This window comes from Corythoichthys intestinalis, chromosome 17, assembly GCF_030265065.1.
Source record: "Corythoichthys intestinalis isolate RoL2023-P3 chromosome 17, ASM3026506v1, whole genome shotgun sequence".
NCBI classification, from domain to species: Eukaryota; Metazoa; Chordata; class Actinopteri; order Syngnathiformes; family Syngnathidae; genus Corythoichthys; species Corythoichthys intestinalis.
Genome location: NC_080411.1, coordinates 8,103,363 through 8,125,591, shown reverse-complemented (window position 1 = coordinate 8,125,591; position 22,229 = coordinate 8,103,363). Strand labels below are relative to the sequence as shown.

General features: G+C 38.0%; 1 protein-coding gene across 1 annotated transcript in view; it reads right to left on the bottom strand.

Moving 5' to 3' along the window:
* The window catches only part of LOC130905952 (early estrogen-induced gene 1 protein-like), a 36,909-nt gene extending 15,938 nt beyond the window's left edge, over positions 1-20,971 (bottom strand). The window contains exons 1-8 of the mRNA XM_057819772.1: positions 20,825-20,971; positions 20,283-20,549; positions 7,652-7,772; positions 5,927-5,956; positions 4,428-4,544; positions 4,311-4,357; positions 4,083-4,243; positions 2,837-2,938 (exon numbers count right to left, since the gene is read on the bottom strand). Coding sequence (XP_057675755.1) covers positions 2,837-2,938; positions 4,083-4,243; positions 4,311-4,357; positions 4,428-4,544; positions 5,927-5,956; positions 7,652-7,772; positions 20,283-20,428 — 724 coding nt within the window. The 5' untranslated portion in view covers positions 20,429-20,549; positions 20,825-20,971. The remainder of the gene's footprint in view (positions 1-2,836; positions 2,939-4,082; positions 4,244-4,310; positions 4,358-4,427; positions 4,545-5,926; positions 5,957-7,651; positions 7,773-20,282; positions 20,550-20,824) is intronic.
* Positions 20,972-22,229: the final 1,258 nt, after the last annotated feature.

Sequence of the window (22,229 nt, the reverse complement as noted above, 5' to 3'; positions counted from 1 at the left end):
GCTGCGAACAATCTTTACTGTTTGTAAAGTGGGGCACACTGTTGATTGCTGCAGCTGTCTTAGCAACTATATTTACCATATAAGCAAAACATCCGAGTCCATCTGTAACATGTACTGAATTAACAGTATTTGCAGCATTATCTATAGTCACTGGTATGGATTGATTTGGCCTGCTTAACTTCCATTCAGTCATGGCGGTTTCTAATTCATCAATGTAGTATAGACCCTACTCACCAACGTCACAGAATGACGTGTCGCTGTATCCGGCCGCCATATTGTCCGTCTTTGTTTATCCGTATTCTCAATGGTTTCAATTTGTCGAGCAATTTATAGTGCAATTAATGGAACCCCGGTACTTTCAGACGCTGTAAACTCATTGGATGCGTTGCATAATAGGCGTTATGTGAAAAAGCTTCAGTCTATCCATTCGCCAGATCCATATTTGATGCCTAAATTGATATTTTTCGACCCGCTGTCTTCGCCCTCTCTGCCTGACATCTGCTACCCTGATATCTACAACTATCTTTTCCACAGAAACTCGGCCTATTCTCACGAAACTTTGAAAAACATTAAGAGCAGCACTCTAAGCAACATTACCCTGTGTGATTTCTAAAATGGCGACAATCAAAAAAAAAAAAAAAAAAAAGTTGACTGTGATGGCCGACGCTTCAAGGATAGGTGGATATTGGACTATTTCTTCAATAAAACACGCAACAACTGTGTCTGCCTCATTTGCAAAGAGACAGTCGCTGTTTTCAAAGAGTTCGATGTGACATGATAATTATTACCGAACAAGACACGCTGACATGTACGACAACATTACAGGGAAGATACGCAGCGAGAAATTATAGCAACTTGAAGCTAGTTTAATTTCACAGCAGCAGTATTTCGCAAGAGCCCGAGTGTCGAAAGAGAACGCCACAAAGACGAGACTGTTGAAATTCTGAATGAAAAAAAATAATGAAGCAAATAAGACACACAGAAGGGCTTGCTAACATTTGTTTAAATATATTGTTGTACGTAAATCAGCCAAGGTAGCCCCCCTGCATTTTTACCACACCAAATCTGGCCCCCTTTGCAAAAGGTTTGGACACACCTGTTTAACTGATGATCCGTAGACGAGGCCAGTTTCTTTCACTTGGTACCAGCTAAATATTATTCAAAATGTAATGATGGTGGAAGAAATAAGCATCTTGAATTTGAAACTGTGTGTTGTCGGCGATTAGCCTCGCAATGATCTTAATTCTGGTTGTCAGCCCAAAACCCTCTAAATATCTATTAAATGCCTACCAGATATAAAATGACTACCACATAATCCGTGGTAATCGTTTGGAGCCCAGTTTTCTTGTCGAATTGCAGCAGTCCATCTCGCTGTCCTCTCCGGGTCTCTCGGAATACGGTAGAATTTCAAGTCTCAACGTCTATCTTCTCTGTTATTGCAACCAACCGCCACACACGCCTTCACTATTTTGATTATTAATGTTAACGAGCAGAAAAACACGCCATAATAGGAGGAATTTACGTAGCGGTAATGCGTCAACACGACGAGTAGACGGACAATATGGCGCGGAGGCGTGGTTGTGACGTCGTGTGAGTAGTAGTCTATATGGATTACTCGTCGCTTTGGCGTCACGCAGCTAATGGCATGGGATCCAATGTAGCACATCTAGGTTGCTATTTGATGATATCTAGTGTGTGCGCGCGAGAGTTGGCATGGGATCTAACATAGGACATCTAGGTTGCTAACTTGCTATTTGATGATATCTAGTGTGCGTGCTTGAGTGTTTTCTGGCCACAGAAGTCACTTCTGCTCATTACTGCATAACACCAGCATATGACAATCGACTTTCATAAACAGGACGAGTCTGAAGGGCGGCGCTCTTAATTTGCCACTCATTGTTCATCATGAAACCATGAGTTTGCTTAGTCTCCCACGGTCTTAACCTTTCTGATCCCATCGTCGCTACAACAGCAGGCACTAGCTCACGCATACTAATCGTTTGCAAATGCTATGTTAGATGAGGAGTGTAACATCGTGGATATGCGTTGTAGTGAACAACCTTAATATTGAAGATGAAGGTGTATATTTCGTTTGGTATTTTCGAGACAAAGACATAAAGATGTCATGCATCGGGATTTGGGAAGTTAGCTCATGTGGGGAGGACAGTTTATTTGCGTTCAAGTGATGCCAGTAGATGGTATCGGCGCCCTAAATGTTGGTACTCGTCGATACCGATACCACCAATTCGGGCCGGATCGGCGCCCCCTGCCGATACTAGTATCGGTATCGGTGCAACTTTAGTTAAGTGCATTCGAAAAGTAGATTCGAAATGTGTTTTTGCCAAGCGGAGAGTAGTTGGAGGCTCGGAGAAACAGTGCCGCTGCTGCATCAGGGTTATGGTGCACATGCGCGTGTTGGCCCAGAGTGTTCGACCCAAATACTCTCTTTTCAAGGGAAGAAAAAAGGGCTTTTTGGGGAAGCCTCAGTTAAAATGTTAGAGTCCTGTGTACTATTCAGGCATTGGTGGAGCATGCATGGAGTACAAAAGTATTTTAAATTATAACAAAAAAATTCCAAACAGTACCATTTAACTCTCATTCCCTTCAAAATTAACATTGACAGCAGACCAAGCAGCCCCGAGAACATCTCCCAAAACAGTTTGAAACTCCACTTGCTCAAAAATGACTTACAAACTTGCATTATCAAGAGGAGAGGAAACCAAAAGAAACACTGTTTTAAATCCCTCTGGTAAAGCGCGTTTGAAGAGGTTTTATCAGAGCATCACTAGTCTTTACAAAAGGAAGTAATGATCAGAGAATAAGGAAGTCGTCTGACCTGATATCTTGCTATGTTGGCTGGCAAAACTGGAGTTGCGGAAATGACCAGCGTGAAAGACATCATCTTGGTTGGTGACATTACTCCCCTCATCAGGCAGCCCTGCAGCCCAGATATATAGAGAAAAAAACAAGTCAGACAAACTATTGCAAGAATACGTAAAGATGGTGCAGCTAACTTGTAGCGACAAGTTTCATTTTTACTTTATATACGGAGGAAAACACAGTGCTCTTGCGCTCCTCTTTAAAAGAAACTGCTGTATTTTAAGCCAAAACAACTGTTGTGTTTGATAGAACAATATCTCTATATGCTGCAATAGCAGATTCATCACGCATTAAGCCCCCAAACTATTTTTAATTTGTCCGTCTTACCCTGAAAACCCCCGTTTACAGACGTCGCGCAACCGCTTTTGTTTCAACCCAGCTATAAAATGAAGGTAATTAATGATATTTATTTTTCAAAATGTCTGTCATTTTTAGTTTAAAATCATTAATTGATGTCTAGTATTTTGTTTAAAAAAAAAAAAAAAAAAAGAATTATTCAATCGCATATTTTAAACTTTTAAACGAATGACATCACAATGACAAAAAATGGTGTCTGTTAAAACGTCCCGGATATCTACTGTACCTCATAACTATCGCTTAATTATATATTTTTTTCTTACTGTCGCATTTTCCCCGAAATTTTAGATGATAATCGATCCAAACAAAGACAAATTGGGGGGAAAAAAATGTTAAAAACGGGAAATGTATGAAAAAGAAACTCTCGATCACTCCTTGACGTCTGCGATTTCTGCATCGCGACCCTTGTTATATTACCATGTTTCACCCATGAAATTCCCAAAAAATCCAGCTGTGGCCATTCACAGCTGTGTCTTGACACTCAGTGATACATGCTACATGGAGTTTTTGGATCGAAACAAGGTTAGTACGCGATAATAATTTGTTAAAGTCATGGCGTCTGTAATTCTGCTCTCGCGTGCTCTCGCCTCCAGATAGGGTTTTGCTGTTTAAAAAAAATAATAAATTTTTTTTTCTTAAATGCCCTTCTGTTCAAACTTTTTCTTCCCTTAGAAAATTGAGATTTTAAGCTTTACAATGATTTATCACACATGCATATCGGACAATTTTCAAAGTTGGCCAAATTGGGGGTCTCACAGCAGAGCTTCAAATCACCTGAGTGTTTTCTGACATACGTAAGATTTTAAGCAAAACTTAATCATTCAGAACATAAGCAAAGCGGTTACCTAAACTACGTACTGATGTCTGTCTAGGTTTAAAAGCACGTGGTCTCTCCATAATTGTGCTGAGTGGTTGTACTTTATCATCAGTGCTATCCCCCTTACAGTCCAGCTGCAAGGTGGGATCCTCATCTCCATCGGAGACAGATTTGGCTGTGCTGGGAGGCCTGTGAAAAAATCCCAAAGTAACCAGAGGGTATACTAGTATATTTTTGACAGGAAAAAAAGACATACATTTTAAAGCATGGATCACCGGAGAGAAGCGCCATCCCAATCGTCACCTATTAAAAAGCAAAAAAGACTTGTGTGACTTCAGAGAATCTGCTTAGCGCTCAAGAGTATCCGCTTCACCTTGAGAATTGAGTTGTCCTGGCGAGTATTTTTTGTGTCATAGCCCTCCAGGATGCAGCAGCGGACTTTGGAACTGCTACCTGCAAACTCTGCAATATTCAGATCAGCAAAACCTAGCTGGACATAGTAACACAACAGATACGAGGAAAGAAAATAACTTTTAAGGTGAAAAATTGAACATACAACAAGAATAAAATCATGTTTTAAATCTTCATTTTGTAGGGTGTTTCCATTTATTTTTCTGATTTTAAACTGTATACTGTATTTTATTAGTAATATGTTCGCAGACATCTGTCTCAATCTGAGTACTGCATAATATGGGTACAGTATATGCAATATTTACACAGTTATATTGTAGCATTTTTGCACTGTTACATCAATGTCTGTGCAAACTCTCATTTCGGCTATCACATATTCTAGACTATTCTGGCCATGTCGATACTAGAGGAGTTCCAAAAAAATCGATTATTACATGCATCGCGATTCGACATGTGACGTTTCGATTACGATTCATAAAGGTTCAAAAACGATGATTTCCCCTCATAACTTTATGACAGCCGCTCGTAGCGGAACGATATTCAAGACACGTTGGCCACCCGTACACCTTTAACGGACGCACGCACAACGTTATGATGGATGCTGCCTGTAAGTGAGTGAGAGATTTAATCCTTTTCAAAAGACTGGAAAATAAATTTGTGTATGAGACAGGCAGGCAGAAGCGCGCGTCTGCGCGCACGTTATTTTTTAGCGCGAGAGGGGAAGAGAGATAGTTCGTTGCACATGCCAAAATACATTTTGCCACATGGTAAAAAAAAAAAAAAATGCCACATACTGTACAAAAAAATGCCACATGGCAAAATCAATTTTGCCACACACCAAAAAAATGCCCCATACCAAAATCCATTTTGCCACATACCAAAAAAATACCACATGGCTAAAATAAACGCCATATGCCAAAATCTATTTTGCCACATGGCAAAAAAATGCCACATGCCAAAATACATTTTGCCACATGGTAAAAAAAAAAGCCACATACGGTACAAAAAAAAATGCCACATGGCAAAATCAATTTTGCCACACATCCCAAAAAAATTCCACATACCAAAATACATTTTGCCACATGGCAAAAAAAAATGCCACATGGCAAAATCAATTTTCCCACATACTAAAAAAATGCCATATGACTAAAAGAAATGTCACGTGCCAAAATACATTTTGCCACATACCAAAAAAAATGTCACATGGCAAAATCAATTTTGCCACATACCAAAAAAAATTCCACATGGCTAAAAAAATGCCATATGCCAAAATCTATTTTGCCACATGGCAAAAAAATGCCACATGCCAAAATCCATTTTGCCACATACCAAAAAAAAAAAAAAAAAATGTGTGTGTGTTTTTTTCCCATTCTGCACAGGTGTAATGAAAATTGAGCAATCAATAAATTTTCTGGTTCTTACTTCTGTACTTTTGTACTATATGTGAGGAAATTCACTTACCTTTGAATAGGCTTTTCCTCCTTTAAGCTCCTGCAAAGATAAATCCAAATGAATAAACAGATTACAGCTGAAACGATTACTCGAATAATTCGAGTAAAACTCGATTTTAAAAATTGATCGAGGAATTTTCAAAGTCTCAATGCACAATCCTCATCACTTTAGGATCCGTATTCATAGACGAGTATTTAAAGGGATCCTCTATTTTTAAGACAAGTAATTCTTAAAAGATAAAAGTTAGTATGAGTTATAATAATTTGATATTAAAACCCCTCTTAATGTGTGTGTTTTAATAAAGTTTGTAAAATTATTTTAAGTGATAGGTCGCTATTCTTGTTACGTCGCAGTGCGTGATGTCACCGGTCCCGTTGCCGAAATTCCAGCATGTCACTCGTTAGCTTTCCCAACATGTCGTCAGTTCTACCCTTCCTATTTGAACCAGATCTGAAAAGTGAAGAGCAGGACAGCACTGTCGGTCGTTCACAAGACGAGCTTCAGGGAAAAATGTGTGCAGCAAATACCTGGTAAGACAAAAGTTGGGCAAAACTGGTGATGCGAGAGAGTCCTGTTGGGAAGTCCGGTTGGGAGCGAGAGTGTATGCTGTCCGGTTTTATTAGCAGATATTCAAGGTAAGCATATTGCGTTTTTAAACTTATCCCAATATAATTATGTAGATTGTTAGCATCCAGAGCTGTCGTGTGCTTTACAAACAGTACAGGCCAAAGAGCACACCTTGTGTAATCCATGTCTTGTACATTGTAACGCGTGGTAGCTAGGATACGTATATAAAAGTACCAAAAAGGGGAGAAGCTTCCACTTATGCACATTTATTCACAAAAAATAATATTTCCACCTTGACTACTCTTCACTCGGGAGCTCAGCAGTAAGCAAACACGCGTTCCCTGACGAACTCCAACACTGTTGTAAGGTCCACGTCAGAGTCACTGTCGTCACTGTAGCGTGCCATAGTGCTTTAATTATTTAGTATGATTTGGGGAAAACTCCCACGAGGAATACTCAACATTAAAGATAGCAATAGTAATCAAAATCCGCGTTTTTTACTCACTCGAAGATCCAGGAATTAGACCGATCCCATGGCAATGTCACAGCCGCGATCAGGCCGTCGATTCCACAAAATAGACTGATCTGAAAAGCCGCTGTGGGACCGACGAATGAAAAAAACGGACAGATCCGAAACCAATACTGCAGACGCGGTGGGACCGTCGGATCCAGAAAATAGACGGATCCCTTACTTGACTGAGGATCCAGGAAAAATGTTCGGGCGCCAGTTGTAACGCGTGGTGAGTAGGATACGTGCATACAGGGACCAAAAAGGGGGGAGAAGCTTCCCCTTATGCACATTTATTCACTAAAAATAATAATTCCACCTTGACCACTCACTTCACTCCCCTTGTTTCCATTTGACTGGAAATTGCATCCAAAAGCAGCACATCGTGGTAATTTTACTTCGCGAGTTTAGGCAGCAATAAGCAAGTGTTGAACACGCTACACATTTGGAAAGATCCCAATGACGTCATCACTGCGAGCCTGCAAACCATGGCATCAAAATATGGACTAAATATTATAAAATATTGCCATTGATTTAAGATTTTATGTGTTTCTAACAACATATTTTAGTACAAGAGAACAATTGTGGTTTATTAGAGACTACATGTATTTAAGTTAGAGGATCACTTTAAGAGATGTCTTCTAGGAGTTATAGTATACCTTGCGTACAGAGACCCTACAGATGCAGGGTTCCAACATGCCAGTGACTGGATTCGCACTCATTTTACACACAAAGGAGAACTTCTTCCCCCATCGAACACAGTTCTGTTGCACCTCCTCCCTGTAGGAATGCATGTAGAGACAGAAAGATCAATTGCGTAATACTTTTACAAAAACATTTACTGCATTTAAAGTAAAATCAGGATTATATCATTAAGATGGAAGCTACAGAAGGTATATAGTATGGCTCTTTAATTTTTCTCTCCACTACAGTCGCAGCCAAATAACAAGGAGAACTCACTCTCATCTTTTTTGGAATTTGGGAGTTAGCGGTGCAAAACCAGGCCTCTTGGGGATGTGTGCCTCCCTCCTCAGGCTGAAAACTGACTTTCCAAAACTTAACTAATAAATGAATAGCAGAGGAAGAGCTCACCCAATGCTCAAAACCACAGTATGGTTACCACTAATCTAATGCTAAGGAGGTCAGGTTTGCAAATGACAAAACATGCACGTATGTATAAATACATAGGTCATCAGCATGCTGCCTTTTCACAGCTTTGTGGTGAACTGCGATGTTATCTCTCCCTGTATAGCTCATGTTGGATGAGATATGACATATTTGACAGTGGCATCATAGGACTGTCAAAAGACCAAATGAACCCCATGAAGCGTTCAACCAATTGGCTGCAAAACTTCATTGCTTCAAGAAGCTTCATTTGGTGGACACAGTCAACCCCTGCTGCCACCTGCTGTCATCACTGTTGTCCTCCAACATGCCTCTGAGCATGCATTGCAGCGCTACAGATGTAAATTATAATCAAAATTCATGTTCTGTGCTAATTATTTCTTCAGTTACTGTTGTAGTTGTTTCATTAATTGCTAATTATGGTATTTGGTAACACTATTTTGACAATGGCACCATAAGACTGTCATAAGACTATCATAACTATGACATGACATTAAGGGTGGGCCATCTTAGGCACCCCACGATTCGATTCGATTAGGAAATTGTTGGAAACCTTTATTTTGGGACTAACTAATTTGAATGATACAGACTAATACATTTTAAGTAGGGTTGTTCCGATCATGTTTTTTTGCTCCCGATCCGATCCCGATCGTTTTAGTTTGAGTATCTGCCGATCCCGATATTTCCCGATCCGATTGCTTTTTTTTGCTCCCGATTCAATTCCAATCATTCTTGATAATTTTTCCCGATCATATACATTTTGGCAATGCATTAAGAAAAAAATGAATAAAACTCGGACGAATATATACATTCAACATACAGTACATAAGTACTGTATTTGTTTATTATGACAATATATCCTCAAGATGGCATTTACATTATTAACATTCTTTCTGTGAGAGGGATCCACGGATAGAAAGATTTGTGACTTTGTATATTGTGACTAAATATTGCCATCTAGTGTATTTGTTGAGCTTTCAGTAAATGATACTGTGGCCATCCCAAATGCATGATGGGAAGTGGAACCATGACTGTGCGTCGTGCTACCAATTGATATATCTTCTCTGCGTTAAGAAAATAATTTAGGGTGTTAAGACAGAGATCAATTGCCACCTTGCTTCCCCACATTGCTTCCCACGATATTTCTATTCATAGGGAGAGGGATTGCAAAGCTTTAGCCAATTGAAAAAAGGCTCCAAAGGCAGCCAAAATTCACTCTACTCATATTGCGCTGCCTTTTATCTCTCTATATAGGTAAAACGGCGTCATTACAGATTGAGCGCGATAATGAGTGAGAGGATCGTGCAGCGTCTGACACATTTTATAATTAAATAATTGCTGCCGTCATTGAGTTGTTTTTTGATAACCCTACCTTAAGCCTAAACTAAAGACTCTGGATGAGTGTAACATATTATGTCTGTAACGTTGAATACAATTAGAAAACGATTTAATTAAAAAATATATATATATTAAAAAAAACGATGTCCGATATTTTTTTGCCGATTCCGATACTTTGAACATGACGTGATCGGACATCTCTAATTTTAAGTAACTGTCGACGATAGCTAGACGAAAGTTGTATGATATTTCGTCAACTAAAACTAGACAAAGACAAAAACATTTTGAAATGAGTAAAATAAGACTAAGACTAATAAGTATTATCGTCCAAAAGACTGAGACTAAATTTAAAAGGGCTGCCAAAAACAACACTGGTATAGGGTATCTAATGCAAGGGCGTAGGTTACTTTGGTAGGGATATAACAGCATAAACTGCCAGTAGACTTTTTGCTGGGGATGACACATTAATCACACCAAACAGATTGGGTAAATGGGGGTCAGGGCTACATTTCTTACGAATGCGAACCTAATTATTTGATAGGCTAAACGATCCATGCAAAATAGATCTGTATCGACTTAAACTAAGTTTCACATGTATTGGTGCACGTGATACACTGTTCTATTCAAACCTTTGTTTTCAAAAACTATATTAAAGAAACGGTTGAAAACTTCCAGAATAAATGTCCGGATTTAATTAGCAAATTCATATTTGAATATTTGAACATAAATCAGATTACTTTAATACACAATAAATACAAACTTGATAATAATCTCTTAACTATCCAGGAATGCAAAAAATAAACATTTACCTTAACACCACTCAACATTGTTGGGAAATTAATATAACATACATATATTGTATAAAATAAATATAATTAAAAAAACCTCATAGTCAGGGAATAACAACAATATATAAAAACTTCCTTCAGGTAAAACACTACTGCTTTTGTCCAGCACAGCCAAACTCAACAAAAATGAAAGCTCCTTTGGGCTACTTTAAAACCACATAAATAAAATAAAAATTCGGGAGAAAGGGATAAACTTCGGTTCACTATATTTCTCGCAGTTTAATTAACGTTAACAGTAGAAAAAACATACCGGTAGACACTTCTCTCTAAGCAGCTTCCTACTCAAGTTTTGCAGTTTAGCAAATTCACTAGAGCTGAAACGAATACTCGAGCAACTCGAGTAACTCGAGTTTAAAAAGTGATCCGAGTAATTTTATTCACCTCTAGTAATCGTTTCATTTTGCCAGCTCTAAGCATCACGTTTTGCCTGGACTACTTTTATTGCTGGACAACGCGCTGACGTCACGTGCGTAGCGGAAGAAGCAATAAAAAAAAAATAACTTACCGCAGCCGACAGCCGCTACAAACTACGCCGACGTTGCTAAAAACTACGCCCGCATGATGCTAGTTTGGTAGCAGGTAGTGTCCGATATATCTCATAGATATCGCATGCATTTAAGACTAGATGCGAAAAGACAGACTCGGCCGTGTCCTGGCAGCGTTAGTAAATAGCTGCCATCTTTAAGCAGTAGACTTCTCATCGCTAATAAATATAACTTTACTGTCACTCGCTAACGTAACATTAGCCCTTCGGAGGGTTGGGTTTCAATTGATTATGACCACTGTCGATGCGTGGCTAACGTGTCTTACATACAGGATTCATATTTAATCTGTAAAAACACAGCGCTGTAGAGTGATGAGAGTGTAAAATTAAAACACAATAAAGCCAACTGTCAGTTTTAGCTCAGTAGTCATTACTGAATAAATGTGCTCCAAACAGCATTTATTTTGAACACTGCAAAAACTCAAAATCCTACCAGTACTTAGAGTTTAGACTTACTTAAAACTTAACTGAAACTTAAAAATAGCTTGACACAAATGGAAATTAAATTGAAACACGTGGAAAAAACATGTAGCTTTCAAGTGATGTGTGTTATCAAGCGTAATTACATTTTTAAGTAAGTTATATGTTTTTTTTAATAAGATCTAGAAGTTTTTTGAGTGAAAGCAGTGAATTTTTTTTCTAGTCACATCTTAGCTGCAATTGTTGGCTGTTTTCAACAATGTACATCGAAAATAAAGACATTGATTGGCTGAAAATGGTTCAATATTGGATTAAATGTCTTTTTTTCTCATGTATATTTATTATTGCTCTTTACCTAAAAAAAATGTTTTACCCGATTACTTGATTAATCGATAGAATTTTCAGTCGATTACTCGATTACTAAAATATTCGATAGCTGCAGCGCTAAAATTCACACAGTTTAATATTACGCTAACGCTGATACAGGTCGGACTTTTAGTAGCAAAATTTGTGGTGTGTTCCCCATCTCCACAACATTGACGTCTTTTTACATTACTTAACAGTGGCTGCAGCTGCTGCAGGCCAGAAAAAAAAAATTCTAATATCCCTCCTCTTCGAAGGGGGCGGAGAAGGTGGCATGGTCCTGTGAGTGCATGTGTGTTTTGTCAAGTCATTAGCCAATCAAACTTTCATTTCAGGGGAAAAAAATGGACTGGCACATTCAGCAGTGAAAAGGGGTAAATCTCAGTCTAAACATAATGAAAATAATTCACTTAATAATGGTAGGGTTAATAATGCAAATAAGGTTGCTTAAAAGTTGGTTGGGACAATTTGAGCATTTAAAAAAAAAATTGAGTGGGATGTTCTTTGAACCAAAAATGAAGACGCTACGTATAATAAAATGGTCGTAATTGATTGAGCGAGTAGCATTATTGAATAATAGACAATCTAGCAAAATGATAGAGGTTATCTCCCAACAGATTGGCTTTGTCAACAAATAGGTTGCAAATGTGTGGTTAGTCTACACAAAGCAAACACTGTGTAAAATCAGGTGATATTTTGCGGAACGCCCTAACCTCCAAACATCAACATCAACTTTGCCCTTAGCTCCCTCAAAGATCTTTAAATTTCATCAATATTTTCCTTTATTATTGTAGGGTATTATTATTTTGAGAGTGAAAATTTCATGTACAAAAAAATGCAGCTAGAACAGAGGTTATGGATAAAGTAGGGGGAAAAAAGGTATTTTTTGACTGTGACTCAACATGAGCAATGTACTCTAAATGGTGAACTACCTGTTTCCATTTAATTCGAATTCTAATAATACTCTAAGCTACAAGGAACCATTATATTATTATACTGCTAAAAGCAATACCTAAATTCTGGTAGATTATCCAAGATAAAAATCTTGAAATGTGTCTGCTGAAATATGAATATTATGTCAAAACTTATAATAGATTAGCTTCATGCTAATTTGTGTGAAGTCTCGTATGTCTTGTGTTCTTTCAAAGTATTCACCATTGCTCAAGAGAAACAAAAACATTAATTTAAACTCTTTTTAACAGTTTTTTGGCTTCCTCTGTAAAAATCACACTCAGGTGGACTTTCCCTGTTTTCTGTTTAGTGGGTGCTCAAAGTTAAAGAGACAGGGAATGGTCGGACAGGTTCTGCCACTTTTTTTTTTTCCTTTTACCAGCCATCGTTTCACAATCACACCATTGTACAGCAGGTAGCTACAAGCAAATCTCTATATTACGTAACTGGTGTAACACAGCCACAAAGACCGGTAACTACTACTTCATTTGATGTAACTACAAAGGATTAAACAATCAGTAACAAATGCATTGAAACAAAAACCGAGGGCAACACACAAATATAAACAAATAACATACCAAAGAGCTACCGAGCAACTAAACAGCAAAAAATAAAAAATAAGTGGTATTAAAAAAGATACAGTGGTACCTTTACATACGAAGATAATTAGTTCCAGGACCTTGTTTGTACAGTTGTGGTCAAAAGTTTACATACACTTGTGAAGAACATAATGTCATGGCTCTCTTGAGTTTCCAGTTATTTCTACAACTCTGATTTTTCTCTGATAGAGTGATTGGAACCGATACTTCTTTGTCATAAAAAACATTCATGAAGTTTGGTTCTTTTATGACTTTATTATGGGTGAACAGAAAAAAGTGATCAAATCTGGTGGGTCAAAAATATACATACATCAGCGCTAATATTTGGTAACATGTCCCTTGGCCATTTTCACTTCAATTAGTCGCTTTTGGTAGCCATCCACAAGCTTCTGGCAAGCTTCTGGTTGAATCTTTGACCACTCCTCTTGACAGAATTGGTGCAGTTGAGTTAAATTTGATGGCTTTCTGACATGGACTTGTTTCTTCAGCATTGTCCACAAGTTCTCAATGGGGTTTAAGTCAGGACTTTGGGAAGGCCATTTGAAAACCTTAATTCTAGCCTGATTTAGCCATTCCATTACCACTTTTGATGTGTGTTTGGGGTCATTGTCCTGTTGGAACACCCAACTGCGCCCAAGACCCAATCTTCGGGCTGATGACGTGAGGTTATCTTGAAGAATTTGAAGGTAATCCTCCTTCTTCATTATCCCATTTACTCTCTGTAAAGCACCAGTTCCATTGGCAGCAAAACAGCCCCACAGCATAATACTACCACCACCGTGCTTGACGGTAGGCACGGTGTACTTGGGGTTAAAGGCCTCACCTTTTCTCCTCCAAACATATTGCTGGGCATTGTGGCCAAACAGCTCGATTTTTGTTTCGTCTGACCACAGAACTTTCCTCCAGAAGGTCTTATCTTTCTCCATGTGATCAGCAGCAAACTTCAGTCGAGCCTTAAGGTGCCGCTTTTGGAGCAAGGGCTTCCTTCTTGCACGGCAGCCTCTCAGTCCATGGAGATGGAAAACACGCTTGACTGTGGACACTGACACCTGTGTTCCAGCAGCTTCTAATTCTTGGCAGATCTGCTTTTCGGTTATTCTCGGTTGAATCTTCACCCTCCTGACCAATTTTCTCTCAGCAGCAGGCGATAGCTTGCGTTTTCTTCCTGATCGTGGCAGTGACAAAACAGTACCATGCACTTTATACTTACAAACAATTGTTTGCACTGTTGCTCTTGGGACCTGCAGCTGCTTTGAAATGGCTTCAAGGGACTTTCCTGACTTGTTCAAGTCAATTATTCACTTTTTCAGATCCATGTATGTATATATTTGACCCAGCAGATTTGATCACTTTTTCTGTTATCCCATAATAAAGTCATAAAAGAACAAAACTTCATGAATGTTTTTTGTGACAAAAAAGTATCTGTTCCAATCACTCTATCGGAGAAAAATCAGAGTTGTAGAAATAACTGGAAACTCAAGAGAGCCATGACATTATGTTCTTCACAAGTGTATGTAAACTTTTGACCACAACTGTAAGTCGAAATGGTCGTATGTCGAGCAAGATTTTCCCATAAGAATATATTATAATTCCATTAATTTGTTCTGCAGCCCGAAAACCTACACTAAATCCTTAATAAATTCTGTAATTTTCGGACTATGAGCCGCAACTTTTTCCCCCTTTTGAATCCTGCCGCATATAGTCCAGTGCGGCTTATTTGTTGATTTATTTAGATTAATAGTCAACACTTTATTTGACATGAAAATTAATGCTTAAGACAGATGTCACTAAGTGTCATCCGGCAAATTATGTCACTGACTCCATTTATGTCACCGCAGTTTGTTATTTTTCCCACAAGACGGACACACGGCGGATTTTCTTGTGGGAGAAATCAACATGGGTTCCAAGAAGGTTCGTGCAGGTGGTGAAAAAAAGTAAAAAGGTGAATCTTACCATTGAAATGAAGATGGAAATGATAGAAAAATATGAGCGTGGTGTGCTCGTCCCTGAACTGGCTTGACGGCCGTATACACTCAAAAAAATGGGGTGTTGAACTGACATAAAAAAATTATGGAAGGAATTTGCACCTGATAATATTGCTTTCCTTCAGCATTTAGCAATTGTGTCCTTTTAACATAAAGCACACATGTCTCGCCAACATTAGGCACTTATGTTGCGCGAACATAACGCACTCTTGTTGAGCCAACATAAGGCACTCATGTTCACCCCAAAATACATGTTGAACCTACATTAAAGAAATACATAATTTGCACCTGATTAAATTGCTTTCCTTCAGTATTAAGCAATTGTGTTCTTTTAACATAAAGCACACATGTTGAACCAACATAAGGAACAACTAGGGCTGTCAAATTTATCGCGTTAACGGGCAGTAATTAAATTTTTTAATTAATCATGTTAAAATATTTAACGCATCCACGGAGCGACCCACTCATGCATTGCCGCAGACAGACTACAATGGCGCCGTTTTACGCATATATAGAGTTAAGAGGCTGTGACAAGTGAGTGAAGTGGATGCAGGCATTCATTTGGACCATGCCCTTACTTATCTAAAGCTTTGAAATGTCTTCCACAACAATACTAACTATTGAGGTGAGCAACGTGGGGAAGACTAACAGGAACTGATCTTTTTCTTAACACCCCACATTGTACTCAACACAGAGACAATATAGTATTTGCAGCCGCTAAACACAGTCATGGTTACCCACTTCCCATCATGCAGAACAGTTTTGTCACTACATTATCTTTTACTGAAAGTTCAATAAATACACTACATGGCAATATTTAGTCACAATATATAAACTCACATTTATCCTTGAAGAATCTATCCATGGATCCCTTTCACAGAAAGAATGTTAATAATATTAATGCCATCTTGTGGCTTTGTTGTTATAATAAACAAATACAGTACTTATGTACAGTATGTTGAATGTATATATCCGTCTTGTCTTATCTTTCCATTCCAACAATAATTTACAGAAAAATATGGCATATTTTAGAGATGGTTTGAATTGCGATTAATTACGATGAATTAATTTCTAAGCTGGGATTAACTTGATTATAAATTTTAATCGTTTGACAGCCCTAATTTTAACGTAAATGGCCATCAATGGCATCAACGGAATCCAGTACATCGGCATCAACAGTAGCGACATTCATGATAGTCAATGGCATGGACGTACATAGCTTTTAGTGGTATTGACTTACTTATGCGCCAGTTCAATGTCAATGGACTGTAATGGTAAGTGGTCAAAAATCACAACTACTTATGTTTTCCTGTCATTGAAAATGAAGGGAAAATGTTTGCCATTAAAAATGAATGGAATTCCGGTCATTTTGATATTTAAACGGTGCCGGTCGGTCAAACGGTTTGGAGTCTCCAGTGCGCCGAAAAAATGTGGATAATAAGATTATGAAAGAAAGAAAGAAAAATAAAGTTGAGGAATTTTACTAGCTGGGCCTGTGCCTTGCAAAGCCCCATCTAATAAAAAAAAAAAAAAAAAAAAAAAAACACTTTTCGCAAACAAAATAATAATTAAATGGTGACGGTTATTGGGCCTGCCGGCTCTACCAATGAGGTGCCACTTATTTTTTCCAGGGAGTTGGCAACCCTACTTTTAAATCTCGCGACAAATGACGAGACTATTGCAATTGGTTGAAAAGGCACGTTAACATTATGTTGCATCAACATGATCTAATCTAGCTACTCATTCACTGTTCATGTTTATGTAGAGACTGCATGATTCAATCATGCTAACCTTGGAAACATGATGGTTTTTTACTGAAAATGCACACTGTCTTTTAGTAAACTTTACAACCTGCCTGATTCATTTTTTTGAGTTTAGAATGTCTACGATCTCGATGTTCCTCCTCTGACCTCTGTTCGCCAGTCTTTCTAAGTTAATGTGACAATTATTATTGTGGTAACATCGCCAAAAAATCCTCAGCTTTGTCAGTTTTTAATCATTTACTTCAGAACTTGTGCAACACAACATACCTACTGTCCTCCGCAGCTGACCAAAGTGAAAATGTCCTCTCTCACTTTATGAAGTCAGCCATGTGGTGCGTTCAGGTACACGACGCAAAACACATCCACCACATTAGAACCCGATTCTTTACATTATTACAAGTGATATCGTTATTATTACTATTATTGTATTAGTATTCCGATTTTTATTCATAATTTATTTGTTTTGCCCTGCGTATTTGCTATTTGAAATACTGTAATTTCCCGAATATAACGCGCACTTTTTTCCCCCCACAAAATCAACTTGTAAAATCATGGTGCGCATTATAAACGGGTACATGGATGGAGACAGAAATATATATATATTATTTATATATTAGGGCTGTCAAAATTATCGCGTTAACGGGCGGTAATTAATTTTTTAAATTAATCACGTTAAAATATTTGACGCAATTAACGTACATGCCCCGCTCAGATTAAAATGACAGCAGTGTAATGTCCGCTTGTTACTTGTTTTTTGTTGTTTGGCGCCCTCTGCTGGCACTTGGGTCCAAATGATTTTAATCGAGTAATCGACTGAAAATTCTATCGATTAATCGAGAAATCGGATAAAACAAATATATTTTTGGGTGAAGAGCAATTATAAATATACATGAGAAAACAAGACATTTCATCTAATCTTGAACCATTTTCAGTCAATCAATGTCTTTATTTTCGATGTATATTGTTGAAAACAGCCAACAGTTCCATCTCAGATGTAACTAAAATAAAAATAAAAAAAGACTAATTCACTGCTTTCACTCAAAAAAACCTTTAGATCTTATTTAAAAAAAAATATATATATATATATATATATATATATATATATATATATACACCTAAAAATGCCGTTACGCTTGATAACACACATCACTTAAAAGTTAGGATTTTTTTCCCACGTGTTTCCATTACATTTCTATTTGTGACAAGCCATTTTTAAGTTCTAGTTAAGTTTTAAGTTAGTCTAAACTGTAAGTCCTGATAGGATGTTGAGTTTTTGCAGTGTTCAAAATAAATGTATGATACAGGCTGTATTGGAGCACATTGGGGACCAGTGCTACTTGGTGTTTTTATCCAGCAATGACTACTGAGCTAAAATTGATAGTTAGCATTATTGAGTTTTTATTTTACACCCTCATCACTCCACATCGCTATGTTATGTTAAAGCCTGTATGTAAGACACGTTAGCCAAGCATCAACAGTGGTCATAATTAATAGAAACCTAGCCCTCCGCAGGGCTAACGTTACGTTGATCTTATTTATTAGCGCTTAGCGCTCTTTATTAGCGCTTAGCGCTCTACTGCTTTAAGATGGCGGCTGTTTACTAACGCTGCCCAGACGCGGCCGAGTCTGTCATTTCACATCTAGTTCAACATACATGTGATCTCTATGAGACTCATCAGACACTACCTGCTACCAACTAGCATCGTGCGGGCTAGTATTTAGCAATGTCGGCGTTGTTTGTAGCGGTTGTCGGCTGCAGTAAGGTTTTTTTCTCTTCTTCTTCTTCCTCTACGTACGTGACATCAGCGCGTCCCGTATTAAAATTAGTCCGAGCAAAACGTGATGCATAGAGCTGTCAAAATAAACGATTACTCGAGGTGAATAAAACCACTCGGATCAGTTTTTAAACTCGAGTTACTCAAGTTGCTTGAGTATTCGTTTCAGCTCTAGAAGTAGCTAATATTTTTTGTTTTATTTTGTTGTTTTTAAGGTGAGGAAGTTTTTAAACTCGAGTTACTCAAGTTGCTCGAGTATTCGTTTCAGCTCTAGAAGTAGCTAATATTTTTTGTTTTATTTTGTTGTTTTTAAGGTGAGGAAGACTGTGACTGAGCAAGTCTGACATCTTAAATGCTGAAGCTGATAGTGGAAGTGCTCAAACCAAGCAACAAAGGTCATATACGAAGAAAAGACCCACCAATTTTATCATTGCCCCACTCCAAGCTCAACTGCTGACACCTACTTTTTTTTTTTTTTAAGATTTAAAACTTTAAAGAAATTAAGGGCGCCATTCATCATGATCTCTCCAAGCGATATCAGTGGTTGTGGTTTGTTTCCTCTATATGTGCAGGTGCACAATTTGCAGTAGATTTATATTTTACAGCAATGTAGCACAGAAAAGGTGTCACTGTTTAATAAATGACTTAAACACTATTTTTTCTATTTTGAAATCTTTTTTTCCTGTTTCAACAGTTGTATCGTAGAATGTAATGTCATGTATCCAATTTCTGAACAATATATCGATAATCGCTGTATCGTGGTATCGTGAGATAATCGTTATCGTGAGCCTTGTATCGCGAATCGTATCGTATCGTGAGGTGCCCTGAGGTTCCCACTCCTAGTAAATATGTCAGCATTTATTTTTTATTTTTTTAAAAATAAAACAACACCAAATTATTTAAGGGGGCTTAAGAATATTTTAGGTGGGCTTAAGCTGAAGCCCCCCTAAAATAGGCCTAACTACGCCACTGGTCTACTCCATGTCATTTGCAGTATTCTTGGAGAAACTTTGGAAATGAGTATATTTGCTTTTATTTAACTTCTCTCTGTCTTTTGTTTATTGTGTAACAGTTCTTGTTGTCATGGGGAACACGGTAGTTCCACTGAAAAGTCTCCCAGTTTGTGCTTGGCAGTTGCCACCCAATGGACACCGTACAGTATTTTCAAGAGGAGTACTAATACAATACAAAACAGAGATCAGTTTTAACTTTTCATCTCAATGTTAGAACATGCAAGTTGAAAGTTCTCTAAATTAGATGGAATTAGATTTCATGAAGCCAAAGATGTGCAATTGTTGGAAACTCCCATTGCAGTTTTGCCCAGAGCTGATACAAACATGCTGCAACAGAATGGCTCAAAGCCCAGGGTGGAGTCAAGGCAACTTTACTAGGATGAAATATCTATGTGTACTAAAGGTTAACTGCAGCACAAGCAAAAACAGCTGCAGAAAATGGGAGAAATGAAAATACCAACGCTATAGAGGTGCGTAAAACACACACCTGATAAGGCCAAAGTCAACTTTGGTATTACTTGGTGCGTTTGGGTCACAATAAATTGTCTGTAAAGGTGTTTTAATACCTGGATGACAGAACGGCGAAGTCTCCACCATCAATCAACCGGATCTTACAGAATAGCACTCCGTTGACAAAAGGCACCGCCGTAAGCTCCTCTAATGTAAAATGCACTTGAAACTTAAACTTCTTCTTTTTCATCAAAAAAGACATCGTTCGCAGGTACTGGAGTGCACTCCTGCCATCAAAAAAAAACCGGGAAAGGAGAGATAAACGTTTCACAGCGGAGGCTGGAACGTCTTTGCCTTCGGGTTATTCATCTCGGTAGTCCGACCTGGAAATCAAAATACACTTGTAATATAATATAAACATAGACAGGCGTATTAAATCGCAGCTACAATGCACCGTGATAGCTTTGCTATGCCCAAAACAACCACAACAAAACGTTTATTTGAGGCGCAACAAGTGACTTCACTGTTGTCAGCTGTTTTACGTTTAGTTTTACAGAAGAGGCGTAAAAACGATGGTTTCGGACTGTCTCGAAAACAGCTGCCACGCAAACACAAACTCGCTGGAACAAAAAAAAAAAAAAAGTCGATTAAACCTCACCGTTCCGGTGGGCTGCTGCTTCTCAGGTGGTACTGGCAGGTGGGCACCGCTAAATATCTGCCGGCTGCATGTGATAGTTTCTCGGTACCAATGTCACAACGCCTGCTGCCCTCCACCGAGGAATCCAACATTTACCGGCGGCCAGGGAGGCTCGTGAATGTAGCACAGGGATTTTAGGGACTGTCCATAAAGTCAAAGTACAGCTACGCACGCGTAAGTAGTTCGAGGAAATGCTACGAAAATTTGAGAGATCAGGGGTATAAAATTTTAATCTACGGTGATCCCTCGTTTTTCGCGGTTAATATTTGTGTGTGTGTGTTCAATGTACGTATTCAGATTTAGTTTTGGAAAGCTAGATATAAGACATGTTTTCTCACTTTTCCCCCCCAAAGTATAATTATAAAAAACTGCATGCAATGTATATGATGGCGGAAAACACTCAGGTGACTTGAAATTCCGCTCTGAGATGCCCAATTTGGCCAAATTTCAAAATTGTCCCATATGCATTTGTGATACATCATTGGAAAGCTTAAAATCTCAATTTTGGGTGAAGAAAAGTTTTGAAGAGGAGGGCATTTAAAAAAAAAAAAAAAAAGTTTAACCCCTAAACCTTAACTCGAGGTGAGAGTATGACCGAGCATAATTAAAGACACCATGATTTTAACGAGATATTATTGCGTACTTACTTTGTTTCGATCCAAAAACTCCATGTAGCATGTGTCAAGACACAGCTGTGAATGGCCACTGCCGGATTTTTGGGGGATTTTATGGGTGAAACACGGTAATATAACAAGGGTCGCATTGCACAAATCGCAGTTACCCTTTTAAACGTTTTTTAAAATATTAATATTCAATATTCAGGTGGCCAAAAATATCAGTCGACCTAAGCATTTTAAATTACATCAGATGATAACGGCATCGGTTTATTGTTATCGGCCTTGAGTCAGTATGCATGATACCTGATTCGTCAATATAGAAGTATGCCGTCTCTTGTTCACAAGCTGACCACATGTATTCAATCAAATTGTACATATTGGACTTTAAATATCCCCAAACTAAGATGCTTGGGATTTGTTATGTGAGAAGAGCATTTGCATTCCTGGTGCAAATATTCAATGAATAAATGATTAAAAAATAATGAATTATAAATTCATTTCGTATAACTACTGCGTTGCCAGAAAGAAATGCTCACTAAGAAAGGCAGAAAAGAAATAAAATACCAAAATCTGTGCAGAAGCCGGGCAAAATGCATCTAAGGAATTGTCATTGCTGTATTTGTAATGATTTGGTCGCCCTCTAGTGGCTTTTTTGGCTAACTACTATAATTGTGATTTAATTGTGAATGATTCCTTTTCCTTAATTATGGACATTTGCGCTAATTTCAAATTATATTATTTTTATGAGA